This window comes from Hermetia illucens, chromosome 6 (assembly GCF_905115235.1).
Source record: "Hermetia illucens chromosome 6, iHerIll2.2.curated.20191125, whole genome shotgun sequence".
Taxonomy (NCBI): Eukaryota; Metazoa; Arthropoda; class Insecta; order Diptera; family Stratiomyidae; genus Hermetia; species Hermetia illucens.
The window spans coordinates 96,319,505-96,340,937 of NC_051854.1; the positions used below are offsets into that span (position 1 = coordinate 96,319,505).

General features: G+C 42.1%; 1 protein-coding gene across 8 annotated transcripts in view; it reads left to right on the forward strand.

Annotated features, from left to right (window-relative positions):
• The window catches only part of LOC119658725 (protein doublesex), a 320,120-nt gene that overhangs the window by 210,305 nt on the left and 88,382 nt on the right, over window positions 1–21,433 (forward strand). For 7 of the 8 annotated variants that reach the window (XM_038066381.1, XM_038066382.1, XM_038066383.1 and 4 more), the window contains one exon: window positions 14,619–14,762. In XM_038066381.1, coding sequence (XP_037922309.1) covers window positions 14,619–14,762 — 144 coding nt within the window. Of the gene's footprint in view, window positions 1–14,618; window positions 14,763–14,874; window positions 15,599–21,433 lie in introns of all 8 variants that reach the window. The other variant, XM_038066388.1, reaches the window with a different exon arrangement.

A 21,433-nucleotide genomic window follows, 5' to 3' on the forward strand; every position in this document is an offset into this window, starting at 1 on the left:
AAGGCAATGCAATTCTTATTTTATTTTATTATTCCTATTCCTTCTATTCTATTTTCTTTCTCGACAGCTAAAAGAGCTTTCAGCGGAGTTTTGCGGGATTATATGATCACGAAAAATTATTTTTTTTATTTAGGTTCTGTGTGAAACAAAACAAAATGGGAAGCTTGAAGGAAATTCAATTGCTATTAAAAAAGTTATAATTTTATATGAATTGATTACCCTCAAATACCTATATGACGTTATCATCATATAAAGTGGGCTCATCTGAACAGTAGGAAGACATGTGAATGTCTTATTTATACCATTTTTTTTTTTTAAATTTTTTTAGTTGTTTGTATATCAGCATCAATTAGTCCAGGCAGGGGTGTATATGCTAATTGAGTTCTGGGCCCAAATCAAATAGATATACATGTATGTATGGCACCAGCGCATTTAATTCAATTTGCGCGTGTAGTTCGTGCATATATACATATGTTTGCACCAGTATGCGGTTGTAGAATATGTTTGTTTGTTTAGGCTGAGTTATAATACAGGGTGCGGCAGCATAACTTCCTTTTTTCAAAACTCAATAAAAACTATTGTATGCTTCGGAAAATATTTATTCCAAATCGCCTCTAATTGAGATAAGGCGCTCTGGAAAGTGTTCCCTCAAAACAGCCATCGATGCTCTTGAAGTGTGTGCTGTTGCACCGTCTTGTTGGAACCAAGTGTCCCCCAAATCCAAATTTTCTAGCCGTGGGAAAAAAAATTCTGTAGCATGTTTACATACCGGTCCGAATTCACTGTCACTGTAACCTCATTTTCCTCAAAAAACCAGGGACCAATAATTCCAGCTGAGGAAATTGCACACCACACTGTGACTTTGGGTGAATGCAAAGGCTTTTGATGCAATTCTCGAGGGTTGGTATCAGCCCAGTAGCGCATGTTTTGTTTGTTAACCAATCCACACAAATGAAAATGAGCTTCATCGCTAAAAAAAAACAATAGCACCCTCGAGAACGACATCAATAAGAAGCTCACACGCGTTCATCCGAGAATTAAAGTCACGTTCTGAAAGTTCCTGCACTATCGCTATCTTATAGGGATGAAAATGAAGATCATCACGAAGAATTCTTCTCACAGAACGATCGGATAGTCCAAGGGCAGATGCGTGTTTGCGCGCAGAACGCCGTGGCGATCGCAACATTGACGCTCTCACTGCTTCAATGTTCTCAGGTGATCTAACGGGCCGAGGGACTCCGGTTCTCTCTTTTGTCGCACTTGCAGTTTGTCTGAATGTAGTGACCCATGTAACAATTGATTTGCGGTCTGGGACGGGAGCCAACGGAGCTAAATTAAAGCGATTGCGAAATGCACGCTGTGTTGCAATAACCGAACATCCGCTTGAAAAGTAAACCTCAACGTCAAAAGCACGCTCCTCACTATTCCAACGCATGATGGCGACTGAACCGTGTCGGGACAAAACTTTACAGTATCCCCTCTTGAACGAGACCACTAGCGCTCCGCTATGATATCAACTAACTGAGTGGCGTGCATTTTAAAAAAGGAAGTTATGCTGCCGCACCCTGTATTTACATGTGCATATTTTGCAGTTTAGAAATATATGAGGGCTATTTTGAATTTTTAGCTATGTGCGAATGGGAAAACATGCATAGGAAGTTTCTCACATAAGATGAACACAAAACCTTTATACCCGTTTAGTGCTTTTTTAGTTAAATAGGTACTTGTCAGTACCTCAACATTAATAGAAACCAAGTTTATATTTAAAAAGATAACGTTTTGCTGAACGACAAAATGACTATTTAGGTTCGCTATCTGTGGTCACTTCGCAAAGTACGTCAAACTGTCTATAAAATCACCACATCATAAAAGGTATAAAATAACTCACTAAGTTGAACCAAAATTGGCCCAAACACACGCAGAGTGTCATTTACAATAGTCCCGTCGCTTTCATCCGATTGACACGCTCAAAACGGGTGTCCCTCTTCGGAATCTTAATGATCATCTCCTTCTTTCACTCTCTGGGAAAGATTTCGCATTCCCAGAATTTCCGTACCAGTGGAAGTTGGAGATTTGGAGACACTGCAGCTGCAGCGATAGCGATAACTAACTCTGGGGGAGACCGTCGAGCTCAGCATTAAATAACTCTGCGAAGAGGCCGTCGAACTAAGCGCCTTTACTCTGTTTGAGTGCAGTGATGGTCAAGATGGTTCGTATTCTCATGTTAGAGTGGCTCGCCACTTTTCATCTGCAAGAGGTGGAGGTTCACCGCATGTAATACGCATAAGAACCGTGGTGAAATATTCAGTTCACTTCTTCAGTTGCACGTCATCGTGGATTAAAAGTTAACCGTTAACGTTCTTGACAATAAATTCGCCCCACACAAGTTCTTTCGAGATGCGGTATACACTTCTGCAATCATTGTGCCCTGCAGCATCATCTATTGCTCCCACCAGCGCAATAACCAATATCCTTTTTGTCACGGGGTACACAAAGCTGAACTTCTCGGGGTTTCGCGTGGTATCTTAGTTCGAGCGTGTTACGCTCGTCATCATTCGTACTGGTCAATAGAGCCTTCAGTCCCATTCGTTCATCGGTCCCTTGCACTATTCCGCAGTCAACCAGATCTTATGACGCCCTTTCGGGAAGCGATTGACGACGCCAGACAGCTTTTTTGGATATCGAATTGGTAGAAATCGGCGCAAAACCCGGATGTCTGGAGTTCCTTACTAAGGCAGGCCTAGACCGGATACCGGTTGTTGCGCCGTTGATTATGATGATTGACGACCTGCGGTTCAACAAAATGCCATCCTACCCCAAAACATCCGCCCAGAGAAAAGGTGAACGTCCTCGCTCACGACTTCCTCCAGGCACACCACTGCACCTTCCACTTCCGTGAACCACGTTTCGACAACGAGGTAAACGGAAAAATCTCCCAACTCCTTTCCCATGCTTCCTTCCTCATTGCCCAACCTACACAAAATCCCTTCACTCAAGCTCTCGCCTACCCAAATCAGCGCGAAAATATCCTTCCCTTCACTTTGTCAGTCAAGACCCCGTCAGGGCGTCCATTGTCTCCTCAAAAAACAAAAAATCGGCAAGACTTGGCAAAATTTCCTCCATCGTCTTCAAGAAACGCGTCCCTAACATTACTCCCATCATGTCCTCCATCATCAAACAATGCCTCATCAACGTCCACTTCCTAACAGATTGGAAGAGTGCTCGGATAGTTTCTACCCCATAAAAGAATCAGAATCCTCTAAATCCCCATAGTTACAGGCCTATCTCGATCCTTTCATCCTCCGCATCACGAAAGTCATCATCGACGGGCACTGTAACTCCAATCATTCACTTCAATTTCAATTCGCCAAATGACTCAAAGGCTCCGTTGAGAATGCACTCCTCGTGCTCAAATCGGACGCCTTCTGGGCCTCAACCAGAACGCGCCGACCATAGCTTGCCTCCTTGATATAAAGAAGGCTTTCACCACTGAGTGACCATAGCACTGGCATCTTCGGCACTGGGCTATTTCGCCTCTCAGTAGGTGTTTAAAACAAATTCCCTGGTAATTAAGCGACCTGATGCCAATCAGATCGTTTCCCCGACTCTCCGGGCTTATCTGCACGCTGCTGAATTCGTTTCTCCAAAACGGATCTCATCGTCCTAAAACGTAACACTGAGAGGAACTTGATCTCATTTCCCGTCTCCCGGAGCATTTTTAGTACCTCATCGGGCTCTTCCTCCACATCCAAGCCTTTCAGAAAGAAATTTTGTACCTTCTCATCCTTTGGAGTGTAGATGAAGTGAGGAGCCTTTACTCGCTCGAGGACCTCCCGTGTTTTCTTGTAATCCGCTATTTTTTTACATTTGATTTGAACTCTCTCGACCCCCGTCTTTTTGATAAGAAAAATTCAAGCGCTCCCATTAAGTAGAGTGAGTAAATCTCTACCACCTAATTCATATACATTAATGAGGGGCAACCTTTCCCCCTTTTCTTAATTTGGGGGCTACTTGTGGCCCCGGTTGGACCATTTTTTTGAATTTTCAGCCCCACTTGTGTCATACTTTTCATTAGTTGTCATTTTTTCTTCATTTTTGTTTTTCTTCTTTAATTTGTTTGATACATAGAGCAAAAACCTACCCCTTTTTTCCCTCTTCAGCGCTAACATTGCTGCACTTGTCACTACTGAAACCAGCCTGAGTAGGTCCCTCTTCTGGGACGTTCCCACTACTACCGGTGTCACTGTCACTCGTACCGTCAGCTTCCCCAGCAATTAGCTACTCCGTAAGCTTTCCATTTTTCTTTATCAATGATGACATTTGATTTTTAAGGTCTTCGAGTGTCTTTGCCAGGTCGCCATTTCTTCTTTAATGGTTGACTATCCTTACTTTGGCTCCTTTGAAGTCTGGATCCTCCTCGTTACGGACTCCATGACCGATCCGAGTGCCCCTAGGCCTTATGTTGGGGGGCCAGTCTAGCCCGCCGCCCGTCGGCGTTCCCGTCAACAACACAGACATCAAAGAAAACGATTTTTTTTGAGAAAATTTTCCGGGGGGAAAAGTTACTTAAATAACAAATCAAAAGTAAGCCAGTTTAAATTAAGTTTAAAATTATATTGTATTAATTCAGTAATATAAATATCTTTTTATACTATTAATAAAATTTAATTTAAATTTTAAATTCTTTTTGGTAATAATATTAATTTGTAGAAACGTCCGTTTTCTACAAATTCCAGCCTACTGTCATATATATATTCAACTAATATCCTGGCAGATCTCCGTTTAGAAGTAGAAACACTACTCAATCGGTTACATTACAAAAGGGGATTCCCCGTAATTCACGGAAGGGGATTTTATCATGCAGATATATTTTAACGTTAATGGGAAATTGTGTCAAACCTAGTCCTATGGAAGCATCCTATTAGTGACTATTAAATACATACTTGAATCATTTATTTTTACTCTATCTGAAGGAGCACCTTCCTAGGTTGTGTGGCTGACACCTGACTATCACCGACAGTCTGCTCAGTCCACGAATCATCCATGCTGAATTAATTTATATTTCCGTATTAGAGCGGTTTGCACTTTTTCCCCAATTTAACATTATTTTTATATAGAAAGATATCAACTTCGGCCAGGCTGATTCTAAATCAATTTCCCGGGGATTCGTAGTGCAACCAACCCCCGCGCGATGACTGCTTGCTATCCACAAGCCCGAAAAGGTAATTACACGTGAAAGTTTTCAGTTGAGACTCGAGAAATGGCTTTATGCGCTCTCCAAAGTGCATTCTGCATTATTTTACGACTTCATTCTTTCCCATGATCCGGCTGGGATGAGTTTCGACTTCACGGAATCACCATCAAGCCCACAGCACATCAGCGTTGTAAAACCACCTCTTCGGTTGTTCTTTCCTCCGGGGGGCCGTGCAAAGTGTGGAAAACGGGAAAATGGGAAAAACTAAAGCAAGCATAGAGACGTCGTTATGTGCATTGAGCAGTTGGGAGGCAGTTATGCGCATTGACTTTGCTTTGCCGATTTTGCACGCCGTAAACGACTGCTTATTCGCCATCGTCAGTTCCCAGTTTCGCCCCTAACATGAATGTAGCGGAGTTGAGTGCATTTTACGAGGCCGAACTCGGGCCTGCTTCATCTCCGAGTGCACTCGAAGGAGGGATAATGATTGCAGCCAATAGCTCTGTAGCTCCGCCCTTTTCGTTAAGATGTGAAAAATCAACAACAAACACAAAAGAAAAAATCTTAGTAACGACCTTTTTGATAGGTGTTGATGCATACTAGCCCAGTGGTATCCTATCTCTTATGTGCTCGAGCCCAATTGTTTGTATTCCTTGTAAACATCAAACCGTCTTTAGGGAAATAACTGAGTCCTAGTGCGCGACATTGTAACGTCTGAGTATTACATAACGCTTATGCAATGTGCTTTAACCGCATTATTTTCTCAGGTAAATGTATTACATATATGATGCATGATTACCGAAAATCCAGGTAGAAAAGGCAACCATCTCTAGGTAGAGTATTTTCTCATAAACTTGAAATCATTACTGGAATTGTCATAAGGAAGCCGATTTTGAGTCCGCCATCAATATTAAATTTTGTTTGGCTCTAAAGAGGGGCTTTTCCCGTACTCGAAGCGAATCGAGTCGTCAAGTTATCTGCACCTATTCGCATTCACCGCGTCCATCAACTAATGCCCTGGGCAGCTCAAATTTCAACTTTCTTAGTGCCTGTGTGCCAGCAACGATTGGTCGTTGGTAACGCCATTAAAGTCTGTTTTTATGTTTTCACAATTCCTATTCTCTTCCCTCTTCTTTACCACTCCCTTCAGTAATGGGATCTCTTGTGCAGGTTTTCAGTTCGTTGCTCAACTTTATAACTTGGTTTCCATTTAGCTGCTATCATTTTTATTCCACTCGGTTAATAACTAAGAAATATGTCCGGCCTCATGAGGTAGTATAATTACTCTACCGGATCACTGGGAATAACCAATGTGGCAGAGGAGATTGAAAGCGAATCATTTAGTATCAGACATTGGCCGGGCGATCAATCCAAGCAACTCAGCTCTATAATGAGATTTTCGAAGTTTCGATCCAACGTAGCTTTGCCCACACAAGATTTTTGATTGCTTTTTTTGCACATTAAAGCCGAAGAAAAAAATTGTTTGTAAACAACTAAATCTGTTATATGTTGATGGGAAAATATTTATAATTGTTAGAAACCTGGAAACTCTACATCTTTCACATTTAAATTAGCAAACAAAAATTATGAACTCTTGGCTGCGTATGTATCCAGAAGTACAACTTCATACTAATTCTGGTATTCTATTTAAGGGGGTCATCCCGTGCGAAGGCCGTTTTTTTTGCTTTTTTTTGAAAAATTATTTAAAGATAGAAAAGTGATTTTTTCACCATATGTTTATTGATATCTCTAGTATATGTGATAAATTTGTCAGCTTGATTTCATATCAGAGTGAAATTATGCGGTGTTTCCAACGATTAATTAATTGAAATAATGAAAACTTGTTGTTTCTTTTTCGTTGGTGTGGGTATTCATTCTTGCAAATACCGATATTTCGGGAACCACTTCTTCCCTTCATCAGTGCAAGCAAGTTTGAATTTATTCTTGCAAATACCGATATTTCGGGAACCACTTGTTCCCTTCATCAGTGCAAACAAGTTTGAAACTGATGAAGGGAACAAGTGGTTTCCGAAATATCGGTATTTGCAAGAATAAATACCCACACCAACGAAAAAGAAACAACAAGTTTTTATTATTTCAATTGATTTTATAGCTAATTTTCGGAATAGGTGTTAATTTATGCACCCATCTCCAAAAAAGGTGTTTTTCTGCTGCCACGCTAGAGGGCGCTGTGCTCATCTGAGGGAAAAAACTAAACGGCATTTTAATGTGGACAATATTCCACGGTCCGCAAACTAGGATAATTAGAAAATATTAAAAGGTAAATTTTTGGTGGGCTTTTAAACTTAATTTTTTGGATTTTGGTGTTTTTTTATGACTTTTTTTATGAATAAAAAAAAAAACTACCCGTCCGATTACAATTATCCCAGTTTGCGGACCGTAGGAATATGTACTAAAGAAGCCGTGAAAATTTCAAAGAATTTGGTTGGATAGATTTTGAGCTATGGTGGCAGCCGATTTTCAAGATGCAGTTTCGAGAAAAACGCATTTGAAAATTTAAATGTGATTATCAACAGTAAAATTTTAGCTCACCATTAATCTGCTATACCTGGTCCATAGAGAGCACCCTCCGTTTCTTCAAAAAAGTCTTGTAAGGCCGATTGTTGCTCTCTCGTGTCAATTGTGGCTCTTTTAGTGAGGTCAGTCGATCGTCGTTCGGACCGCCAAATTCGCGCTTCATTACGGCGGTCGGCATAAACCTGACATATGTGACCAACTTGACATCCCATTGTCACTAGGATTTTGAGAATGCTATTGAATCCTTCATTGATAATAATTACAGCCCGAAAAGTGGCTATTTCTACGACCTTGGCCCCAGAATGGAGGTGTATAGAAGCGAAAGTTCAGACCAATGCATTTAACGACTCATTGTTATTCTGGGTTTCTGTTCCTAAACGTCTGTTCAAGAGATCATCTCGTGACAAAGCTTCGTAGATTGGTTTGATGATTGTTTGAACTTCTTCAGTCAAAGGTGCCTTCTCGTGGTGAAAACTATCCAGTTCTCCTTTAGCTTCCGCTTTGCGCCATTTGCATCAACTGTCCTCGCCTGCTGGACAATTTTGATGCTGAGGATTTTCTTCTGTAGAACATTTATGGAAGAAAGTTTCCCAAATTTCTTGCTTCATTCCTTCTATCGAATTTGCGTGTCGACACATAGCTAGCCCAGAAAATGTAGTGAGGTCCTTATCAGTAAGTTTTCCAGCCCCTTTTCCACCAATGCCTTTGTGATTCTTCTTTGCATTTCTAAGTCGCGTTCCCATTCTTTTCTCGACATGTCCTACGTATTCCTTTTTTACTACTACGTATATTTTACTATTTGCAGAAATTTGCAGAAATACCGGAGAAAACTCCAGCAAAATCCAATATACAATATACAAAACTTGTCGCAATTGGAACATCCATGTTCATGCTTGCTAAAAGTTTCTTTGCTGATGTTGATGCGAAGTCCTTTTTCTTCTCTGATAACTATCGATTCCCATGAAATACTTGTTTTTTAGTGCCAGCATAACGTTGAACGTTAAAGCGATCTCCCTTCGTACGATCCGTTTAAAAAAATCACTGAACACACAAACAGCACAATACTTACAACAAAATATAACTGAGTAAAGCTTGAAAGCCTTTCAGTGCTCACTCTAGGTTGGATTATCCTTTTTATTCCAGCAAATAAGTTTAGACAATTGATTGTTTTTTTATCTTTTTATATTTATACCTGTCTTCAAATTTATAAGGCTCAGGTAAAAAAAGATTCGATGCTCTTTCTCATCGAGTACTCTAACCGGGGCTGCAAACTCCTTACCTGTTTAACCCTGTAATTTCTGAAGGACTCGGAATATCGGAAAATCCCTTTGCCCACATATTTTCCACTATATATAGATACAATTCATGCAAAAAAAAAATCTATTTCTCCAACCCGACTCACGGGATGACCCCCTTAAGGTGATATTACATACATATATATGGTCGAATAAATTGTGACAGACATCACTGAAATATTAATCCCGAAATTGGACATGATCTGATGCCGAAGATAAAAGGTAAGAAGTTGAAGCCGAAGCAGCAGATAAGGGCGGAAGATACATGATGATATTTGTTTTCATCGGGGTATCGTCCATAGCTGTATGATGGCATTTGGTTGCAAGCACGTGGTTGAAACAATAGTCAAACAATCTATGTTCAAATCAAGTATCAAATCGGGCGTATAACCCTGAAAAAATTATATAAGGCTACTTAAATAATTGTCGCAGTAGATGAAGAAAACGAGGTGACCAATGAATTCATATATAGTTGCTTTTCATCCCTTGGCGGAGTATAGTGTGTCAATCCCAGGTACGCGCCATCGCTCGCAGTTACCTGAAATGCAGCTCTCCCCACCACTTCCCGAGACGCTGACACTCCTCCTCTACTGTTCTCCGTCAAGTGTCCTTGGGGCGACCCACTCGTCGGTCATCTTGGGAGAGTGGAATCCACTGCGTGGCATAGCCAGCAATGCAATTGCCGCCCCCTCCTTAATGTGCCACCTATCCACTGCCACATTGCATACGAATGCCAAGCCTGTGTCCCGACCAAATTGTTCGTTTCGGATAGTGTCAGGCCAACGCAGACAGGTATTGACGAGAGCTTCTAGCTTTTGCGTAACAGTGGAGTTCACTTTCCAAGTGATACTCCCATATAACAACACAGCAATAACAAAAGCACAGCATTTCTGAATTTTAAACAGGGCAACGAACGCGCATCTAGTGCTGTTGATGCGTCGGGTAACATCTAGTTCGGTGCCACCGCCCACAGAAACCACGCTTCCTAGGTATACAAATTGATCGACGCTTTTGATGCTTTGCTCGTTAATGCAGATAGAGAAAGTACGATGATCCGTCATATTGAGAACCTTGGTTTTGTTGGTGTTTATCTTCAGGCCTCTTTTGCCAAATCCAGAGCCATTTGGCTAACGTCCATAACCTGGTTAGAGAGCAAGCAGATGTCATCAGCGTAGTCGAGGTGTCTGAGGAAAGGCGTCATCGTCCATTGAATTCCTCCACGTCCTCCGGATAAGACAGTATGAAGAACGTTACCGATAACAAGAAGAAATAATATCGGTGACAGGATGCAACCTTGGCGAACTCCGTTTTGAGCCTCAACATCCGAGATATTACCTCGATGCAGCACGTGACATTTTGCGCCATCATATGTCGTTCTGATAATAACTACTAGTTAATCCGAAACGCCTCTCCCCCGTAGGGCACTCTAGATACACACCCTGTTCACGCTATCGAAAGCAGGTGCAGCGAAAATTTAACTTCCGCGCACTAATCCAAAATGATCTGCAGGGTGTTGATATGGTCGATGTAGGAGGATCCCGAGCGGAAACCACTCTGCTCTCTAGCAATCAAGCTTTCGAGATATTCTTTGATGCGTTCCGGGATTATTTGAGCTATTATCTTTGCGAAGGCGGGGGATTGTTCCAATTGTTACACTCAAAACGTGTGCCCGCATGTTACGGTGACTAGCTATTCTATCCACGAAAGGACAAACCTTATCGGATGCAATACGGTAAGGATCCTGATGGAGTGTTCTTTCGATCTCTTCAGTTGTCCATCATCATGGATGAGAAGTCAACCACTAGCGTCCTTCACAGAACCATCGAAAGATTGGCGATCACATGCAAGCTCTTTCGTGATGCGGTATACAGTTCTGAAATCATTGTGATCTGCGGCATCTTCCGCTTCCCTGGCGAACGCAATAACAAAATCTCTTTTGTCACGGCGTACACTATGCTGAACTGCTCGGGATTTCGCTCGGTATCGGGGTTCGAGCGCGTCACGCCCGCCATCAGTCGCGGCCCTTTAGGCTCTTCCATTCATCGATCCGCTTCAACGACTTCGCAGTCAGTCAGATTTTATGACGCCTTTTCGGGACGTGGCCAACGAACTGTCCAGGGCCCGAGAAAAGAGCACTTTTACACTTTCGAGCGACAGCTGGGTCGCACAAGCGGTCGATGTTGAATTTAAGGGGTCGCAGCTCCCCAACCCTGCGAGAAATAATGAACGCAACACTCAAGCGACCATCAGATGGTCATCTCTTCTGAGGCCGATATGAGCGGCTCTCTTGTTACGCACATCCAGGAGCTGTTAAATCTAGTGCTGATTGCAAAGTGGTCGATCTGATTGCTCATACAGTTTCGACCAGTTGAAACCCAATTGATCTTATAGCAGACCCTGTACTCGAAAAGCGTGTTACCAATGAGGGAGCGGGGGAAATTGCAGAAATCCACGAACCTCCACCATTACCTTTACGGTCACCAAAGCCATGGTGCCCCATAACATGTCCGACCGAGGTGTTGTCAGATCCCACATTGGTATTCAAATCACTCATCACGATAAAAATGTCACCTTTTGGAAGCTTCTCCTGAACCGAGTTTTATTGCTCAAATTCATGTGAGTTATGCGGAGAACGCATACACCCAAGCCGAGGTTTTTTGCCCTGCTTTAGTTTTGACTTACGCTATCTTGTGTAGGTTTCTTGTTCAGAGGTCACGGTGGGAAAGCCCACTACCTTAGAGACAAATGTTTTACAGGAATTTTATCGATTAGCGAAACATTTAAGAAAATGTTTACTGCAGTAATGGTGGACCTAATTATTCGACATACCAATAAAAAGGCAATTGCTGTCTATGAAAAATACAACGAAAATACTCAGCAAAAGCAGTTAATGCGGAAAAATATAACGCTTCAAGACTTCTACGCGTACTTGGGAGTTGTAAGGGTATAAATAACTCTACCACTCACCATTCATCGGATATATGAAAATAAACTTCTCATGAGTTACATCGAGCTCATCGATTTTGGAGTATAACAAGATTCATCTTTATTTAAAGATGTGAATATTCGTGAAATTCACATCAAAGAAGATGAAGCAGCCCCTATTTCCGATATATGATCAATGTAGATTTACTCAGTATGTGCGATGCAGAAAACTCATTTGCTTTGAATGGATTGAATTTATACTAGGAAATTAACGGCGGAACTAAATCAAGGTGAAAGTGAGGCCGAAGAATTGACCGAAAGTGGCAACATGTGGAAAATCGCTACTTTATATCATCGCAAAAACATGACAAGGTTGCGAATTATGTTAAACTAAACCGCCAGTAGTTTTAGTCTAAGCTAGACTAGACGCTGGGTAGTTGTTTAGGATATGCGGGATCCTAAGTCCGCATCCATATGATGGTGGACCGGACCAAATGGGGAACTCGCCTGCCAAAGCAGAGGTGAGGCAGCGTCTGAAGAGTTGCCTCTGCTTTGGATGAAACCGTTGGTCATTTTTGGTTTTATGATTATTTTTTATCATATAAAGATTGTAGAAAACGTGGGTATGGTGAGCTGCTAAGTGCCATCTATAAGATATTCTCCGCTATCTTGGTATTCCGGATAACCCCATATGCCCAAAACCTGACCGGAGGCTTCACTCCAGGAATCAGCAACAGATCAGATTTTCTCTGTACGGTAAGCTATGGAAAAACTGTTGGCGTATGGACATCAGTGGCACCATCTTTTCATCGACTTTAAGGCCACCTATGATAGCATAGGTGGCCAATGTGCGAGGCCAGATAAAACCAGCAGAATCACTCGCAAGACCATTCGACATCAATAACGGTCTAAGACAAGGGGATGCCCTATCATACGTCCTCCTTAACCTGGCCTTGGAAAAAGTGATCCGTGAAGCTGAGGTAAATCTGGGGAGTACGATTCTCTTTACGTCCACCTAACTACTGGCCTATGCTGACGATATCGACATTATGGGACATCAAAGTGCCTTCATCCAGATCGAGCGAGCGGCGCGAGATCGTGGGCTGCATATCAATGAAGGGACGGCAAAATATATGGTGGTAAGGTCAGCACCAAAAATCAACCAACCAACAACATCCAACTGCACTGGTCAAACGGGAAGAACAAAGCTAATAGACTACAACTTTGAGAGTTGAAATTTTCTCCTATCTAGGGTCGCAAACGATAATAACTACGACGATGAAATCCCCGCAAGGTTGTTGGCAGCCAATAGGGCCTATTTCAGCTTACAGAAAGGGTTAAAGCTCTTACTTTACAAGACAACGATCTTGTCAGTTCTCATGTATTCCTCGGGGAGTTTGGTTCTTATCAAGAAAAATTACGAACTCTTGGCTGCGTTCGAGAGAAGAAACCTGCGAAAAATGTTTGGCCCCCAAATGAGGATGGACTATTTCGTAGCCTACATAATGACGATAAAATCCGGCTCAACAGGTTCCGGTGGGCGGGTCACTTAATATGTATGGATAAAAGTCTATAAAGGCAATATCTCTGGTAGAAAAAGAAGACGGGGCAGACCATGCCGGAAATGGAACGATGGCATAGGCCAAGGCACCAGGCAGCTTCTAGGGATATCGAATTGGTGGACCTCGGCGCAAAACCGGGATGTCCAGAGCTCCTTATTAAGGTAGGCCTAAACCGCGCGATGATGGTAGGAACTTTGAAGAAAAACAATAAAAATTTTATTTCAGTGGAGATGCATCTATTCGCGATCTCCGAAGCCTCTAAAAATCTCCCACTGCCACAGTGATTGTGACTTTCAAAGTGCCTGAAATTAAAAAAAAAAATAAATAAATTACCCACAATTGTGCCGAGATTAAAAAAATAAAATGTTGTCCAGCAATTTATTGGTTTTTGGTATGAAAAAATTCCATTTTTCATCCAATAAACAAGTCGGGAAACCGGAAGCTGGACGCTTCAAGTACAAAAGATTTTGTGTATTTCTTATATAAAGACATTTGAGTGTGCATTTGTCCGATAAGTACGTAGCACGTAATATACGCATATATTATGTGAGAGTATCCACTTTCGGGTGATATTGACATTCATAGTCTTGAATTTGTAAGGAAGCGATCAATTTGACCTATTATAACTTTGTGAGTAGTTGTGCGATTTCTACCAAACTTGGTAGGATCGCGCTTCATATTATAGCCTGCAAAATTTCGTGGTACTAAGATGAACTTAAGGGGTGTTTTGCAGCCAATTACTAAAAAATATAGTAATATACTATTATTAACTTTATTTGAACAGATATCGGTATGGAAGGTATTTCGGAGCCCAGCCACCATCTAGTGGCAGCCTCCTGATTTTTTTCAGATTTTTCGGTTGAGTACTTTCTGAGAATGGGTCCGTTAAAATAATGATCATTTTCGATCTCTAAACTCGCCGACGTAATAAATTTAGCGAACTGCTGTCACTTTCATTTTTCTCAAATCATTATTATCGTTCTACATAAGCAACTTAAAAGATTGTCATTGGCTTGCTATGCCATGCTTATCTACTAAACCAAATTTTCAAGATTTTCTTCACAAAATAACTGACACAAAAACTTTTTGTTCTTATTTTTTCAGAACCTAGATCAGAAGTCACATTAGATTATTGTCAAAAATTATTAGAGATATTTCATTACCCTTGGGAAATGATGCCATTAATGTATGTGATATTAAAAGATGCTGGAGCGGATATAGATGTAGCATCCCGACGAATCGAGGAAGGTAAATACATTCAAATAATATAATTTTTAAAAAACATAGCCGACCCAAATTATAAAACGCATTGCATTCTTTGCGATATAATGGTTTTCCTTCCAAATTGAAACATATGCAGGACAATACGTCGTAAATGAATACTCTCGACGGCATAACCTCAGTATCTATGATGGAGCTGAGTTACGTGGCACAACAAGACAGTGCGGATGATAATTTTTGTAGAAATATTGAGTAACGTCAATTCATTCATTAGAAAGTTGTTGTCACTTACATAAGTTGTTTGTTAAGATGATAAAGTAAACTTAACGTTTAAATATATATATATATATATACGAGATACAAATAGAATATATTTTAATTAGCCGTTAGAGCTTTCAATTAGCCTATCAAATTTAAAAATGATAACTAAATTTAAAAGATAACTCAAGCCCAACCGATCAACTGTGTATAGGAAGATCTGAGAAATTGTTTAAGCTCCTTCTAAACAACATGCATAAAAATAATTACAAATCAACATCAATGGAATAGCTTTGCTGTTTGCTTGTGGATGTCTACCACCTTATTATCAACAATCAACATGTGCACCTCCAATCAAAATTTCGTATGCAGTCTTCAATCAACACATATTTTAGCAGGACCAGTTTAGATCATCAATCATCATCAATCAACATGACATATATTGAGACCACTAGTAACTTTTTATTTAGACGCGAGCCAATGTTCCGGAAACAATTTATTCCCTTCATAAATGCTGGGCTTCGTTCAAATATCACAATCAACATTAATTAAAATACACATGAATGTTTCTGTCATTCACATACAAAGAAATTTTTCTGATGAACGTAAGTGCTTAATTCAGCTCCTATTTAATTTTAAGACGATTTCTGAAAAAAAATCATGATCGTGTGTTTCCCCATTAATATAAGGAAATATAAGGGCAACAGAGTATCAACACATGCTATTTTTAAGCCTTCAAAAAATAAATGCAGTCCTTCTATATTTATGCCTTGCTTTCAACAAAAAATTGATAAAATTTAAAACTTCATCAGCCTGTGAGCCTTCCTTCACGGTATAAGCAAAATATTGCTACACCTGTTTTCAAATGAATGCGAAATTGTTTACCCTTAGTTGTCGGTAGTAAAATTCACAGGTAACGATAATAGAGGTAAACTTTGAATATAATCAAAGGATATGATAAGAATGGTAATGGCTTGTTTACGCTTTACTTTGATCTATTATATGTAGTTTATAATGAAACTATTTCACCTTCTATGAGCAATCAGTCCAGCAAGCCAACTCGTCCTGGGTATTATTTCAAAAACATTAGTTCTCATAACATATTATTACGTAAACCCGTTCCATAACTTTAATATAAGCTTTTATTTTACACTAAATTATACAACAATACTGCATAACTAATTATAGAACAATTCCTTCAACTGGTACACTTCTACGCGTATTTATAACCGACGCGATCTGTTTTACTTAAAAAATTGGATTGGGCGGACCTTCGGCCCTTTTATATCTCGTGGAACATTCCAGAAGCACCTTTGACAAGATCCCCTTACTGGCATTGGGGCCATCTATTAACAATTATCCAAATTAAATATTCGCCCCATTGTTATATCATTTTGGTGTCCCGGCTAATTATCATTACTACCATTTCTCTGAAAGTGAATTTCGTCACACTGCCAACCGCCTAAATTTGTTCGTCCCGCACGAGAATCGCTGCTATTCTTTGGACGTGTTGATTCGTCTTCATCTCTTCAGTTGCTGAAATTTCAGTTTCGTTCGGCTTTTACCATATACCTTTCGCCTAATTTAATCAACAGCATCAGTAAATTCCTTAATTTCCCAACGAGGTCCTTCTTGTCCTGGAAACTCTGGAGCAATAATAATTGGTTCCCGAAAAAGCCAACAGAACTGATTCTTACTACCCATTTGCGAATATTCTGTCGTCGTGTCGCATAAATCTTAGCTATGGAACTTTTGACCGTTAAACAACTTCTTCTTTGGTTTTGCTCCTCCAAATTAATTATCGCCTTTTCTTTTATCACTTTTCAGAACCTTGCCATACTTGTTCGAAAGCTAGCTTTTTCTCTGCCTTACCACACAAACGATATATATTTCTGGATCGGCCTACGATGCTCATTCGTGTATCCTCCATATTTTTCAATTTTGCTGATCTCCTATCTACATCTTCACTTTCTTCATAGTAACTATCCCAAAACTGCTCCGTGTCCATTTATCCATTCATTCTGATCCCTTCCGCTTCCTGTGATGCTTCTTATAACTCCGTGTTACATACCTCCCTCTAATTCAGTCATGACATTCGCTTCTAAAAATACGCTCATAAATTTTACAACTTGGCGAATCATTGTTTTCAGGTCACTATGCGAGTTGTACACTGCTGCTAGATTCCTTGCCGTCCAGCATACGCTTGTTGTTACCTCTGTCCTGAAAGGTCTCAAGTTCCTATCAATCACTTCTCGCCTCTTTACACATTCCGTTTGTCAACTTATCACCTCTTGAATAGTCGCCTCTTCTGGCTTTGCACTGTTCCATCAGGTATGCTCATTCTGCTTACAAATTTCTTCCTGCTGTTTCGTAGCTTCTCGCATGACCTCTTCCTGCCATTTTACACTTGGAGTGTTGACCTCCTCTCCATTGTCTACTACTTCGCGGTTGTTTCACTTTTGCTCTATAGTCACTTCCTGACTGATCACTTTTTGTGATTTTCGAATATCGGCACTGGTAACCTCATGCAACTTGACAGCTCCCTCCTAACATTTTCCCTCTTCTCGGATCCTCTCCTCCATCGACTCTGTAACCTCATTCCGCATTATTTCCTCTTGCCTATTTATTTCTTGATACATCGGCTTTTTTACCTACCAATCTACAGTTCCCCTTGGTTCCCAATAGCTAGCGAGAATAACATTCAACTATTTTGTCTTTGTCATTGGATGGATAGGGACTGACCTCACCCCGAAGACCAGTGTCTATCAATTTGTTTCTGCAACGGTAACGAGAGGCTCCGGAATGCTCGCTTTCCCTAACTCGAGCGAGAATTCCAACGCGATAAGCTGAGTTCAGATATTGTGGAAAAGGATGCTTTCTACGAGCAATGACACGCAATTCAGGGGAGGCTTTTTCAAGGTCATATTTTCATCGTATTGGATGATCTGAATGCAAAGGTGGGCTTTCACTTCCTTTCACCAATGGGAAGGAAGAAAGCGAGTTGTTAGTTCAGGGAATCCCTTGCCATCCGGTGTCTCCGCCGCTCGAGTTCAATCTTCTCCGCAATTACAAGAACCCAAACATAATGCGAACATCTGTCAATGTCTCACAATATTATCTGGAGAGAGCTTTCCTGTGTCTGCATACAACTGCTGACGAAAGCCGTTCGACTTTTCACAAGAGAAAAAGGTGTGTTCAGGGTCGTCCGCCACTCCTTTGCAGATCACACAAACAGACGATCGTGCCTTCCCAATCTTGTGCAAATAAGACTGAATACCTCCATGCCATGCCATGCTCCATGCGTTCGGTTCAGCCACGAATCTAAATTGTCAATGAGCCGCGTATTCCTTTGCCTATTGGCTCATTTTGCCGAGAGAGTTGCCACTCAGTAAGAGATAGCTTGACACGCTGAATGAGTTTTCAAATGTGCCTAGCATATCTGTCCATCTTACAGAATTGAAGGCATTTCTGAAATCAAACATGATGAGGAGCATTATCTACTGTGGATCTCCCTGTTCTGAGTCCAAACTGCCGACAGCGCGGATCGCTTCATCGAGTCTGCTCCTGATGAGCTTTTCGAGCACTTTCCCGGGCGTGTCAAGTGTACACAGCGGTCGGTATGCAGACAGCAGTTCCGGGTCTCCTTATCCTTTGCTGAATAGCGCGGGCCTCCCTATCTTCCAGCGATAAGAAGAAAACGCCCTCCTTCAGACTGACATTGAAGGCCGCGAGCAGCAAGTCTGGCCATTGGCGAAACACCAGTTTGTAAACTTCCTCGGGGATGCCATCAGAACCTGGCACTTTCTTGTTTTCCATGATGAAAACTGCTTTTTCGAGCTCTTCTATTGTGCAAAGGAGGCAATTCTCGACGCTTTTCGCGCTATTGACATCAACCCGTAAAGGATGTGTGGGGAATAATGGCATACAATGTGGTCTATCTGGTCGGTATTTTGGAAGCACGGTTTCTGCAGAGCCCCGATTTTCCGGGTGGCAAGTTTATACCCAAGTCCCTACGGGTCCTCATTTGCTTCTATGACTAGGTTATGCCAGTCGCGAGTTTTGCTTTTATTTACGCATGTAAACGTTGTGCCAAACGGCGGAGCTTATGACACTCCTTTCGAAGGTAACCAATTTCTGGCGTCCACCAGTATATCACGGCTGGGGCCCCTCCGGGGCGTGCAAGCCTCACAGGTGTCGTTATTAGGTTCATTACTGAGTTTACGACAGTATCAGCGCGAATCTGCCTGTTCCAAGAGCCTCGACGTACTTCCCGATGTTCGCCCTCACGACATTCCACAAGCAGAGGGAGTGTCGAGTCGGTGCACGCCGGCAAGTTGCATCAACTACTTCGAACGCGATGTACTGGTGATGACTTGCCGACAAATCTTCTAAAAAGTGCCACCCGCTCACGGGTGATGCCAAAGATTCCGACATAAAAGTGATGTCAGGGATGCCTGGATGCCGAAACGCTGGCGTGGATCTGGTGTTTAAAACTACGAGTCCGGTTCTTGCCGCTATTTCCAGGATCCGTTTCCCTCGGGAGTCTAGTTGAGGCAGGCCCCATTCAATAGCCCTATCATTAAATTCACCGCCTACCAGGATTTGTTCCTCCGTGTCCGAAATGACGTCTTCCAGAGCATCAAGCTGGTGCTGAAAGTCCGGCATCTTCTCATTCGGCATCAGGTAAACGTTGAAAAAGGAGCAGGAACACGAAGTCGAAGCCCGTCCTGAACTCAGATGGCAGCGGTACCTGATAAGTCGAAATGCCATGACGCCGCGTCCCTATTCCCGTATTAACACTAGATTAACCTTTATCTCCGCAGCAAACTGTGCTAGCAACTGGTGAGCGGTTGCACTCCGGTGCATGTTAATTTGTATGATGCGGATCATGCTAGTCGCGTCCTAGCCTTTTCCAGTTCTGCCCTAAAGATTGGACATCACCCCAAACCAGCTCTCACCAGACGCGCCACGATCCCTGCAGAGAACGCAACTTTCGCTTTCATTGCAGGCATTCTACCCATCCAATTTTGATATTCCCGCTGCTAAGGTGTTTCCTCGCATATTTTCCGGGGACTTCCACAACAGTGAGCTTTTGGCCTCGCGCATTCACAAAAGTGATACCTATCCGGGTATTGGTTACCTCTGGACATTCACGTTTTGTGGCCTCCTCTACTTCGACCTTTTCTGTGTGGCGATCAAGATCTGAAATTTCTAGAGAGCACATTGACTCTAGAAAAGAAACGAAATCCTTCTCCACCAGTAACCCCTTGACCGCTTTGCAGAACGTATTTTTGCTAATCGTCTTCGGGCCTAGCTCGACGAGGACTCCGCCACCGTCCGACGATCTAGCCCCTCTTCGTTTCTTCGTCTTTTCTGCTACTGGCTTTTGGTTTGCAGCCTCCTTGTCTTTGGACAGATGGATCTCTAGCGGCGTACTCAGTTGTTTGCTTTTATCCTGCGTCGCCTTCCTTTTTCGGCCCTGGGAACTAAATGGATAAAGTCTGCTTCTGGCACGTTTTCCCGTTTCTGCTTTTTCCCCAGTTCGCTTTGCAGGGGCTGCCTACGATCCGTTTGGCGCTCGTAGTGTCCTCAACGGAAAATGAGGCTGTTTCTGTTTTCCGCGTATCTTCCGCTGTTCTCCACGTTCGCCTGTAGAAAGAGATGCGGTCCAGTACTTCCTCCAGTTCCATCATCCCGTTTTTGACGCCTTTCCTGAGGTTCTTCTGGAACGTTACCGACCACGTACGCTTCACCACTGTCGCGCATTTTCTGATGAGCCTTTCCTCTTCGGCTTTAGCTAAGACGGTCAACTGCACTTCCACTCGGTTCGTGTCCGGATCCACCTTCTCAGAACTAGCGATTCTTTGCTGGTTTTTTTTTTCGGAAATGGGACACTACAGGGTAGTGGAGTTGCCGTCCCCGCACCGTGAGTCGAGTCACTTGGTAAGGCTTTCTCTTTATTTGGGCGTCCCGGTGTCATATGGGGTATTCAGTCCTTGCTGCCTCTTTTGCTGGTAGGTGCGGGGGCGACGCATTTTGTGCTGCACCCAAACGCAGTCAGCTCTTCCTCTTCCCTCATATTACGTCGTTTTTTAAGGTTTTGTGTAAAACAAAACCTTATTAAAATCGATTCAATGTCTGTCTGTCTGTCTGTCACACGCATTTTTCTCTAAAACGGCTAAACCGATCCGAACGAAATTTGGTGGACAGATGGGAACTATAAAATCCCACGCATACAGTGAGTGGCATAAATTTAGGTGGAGTTTAAAGGGGGGCTCCCCATACATGCAAAGGGGGGATTCAACATTTTTTTTCACCGGATATAGTTGTGTAGGGTATCAAATGAAAGGTCTTGGTTTGTACTTTCCGAAACTGATATTAGTTTTGGCATAAATTGCAAAGTGCGTGAGTAAGGAGTCAAAATGTACGCACTTGAAGTG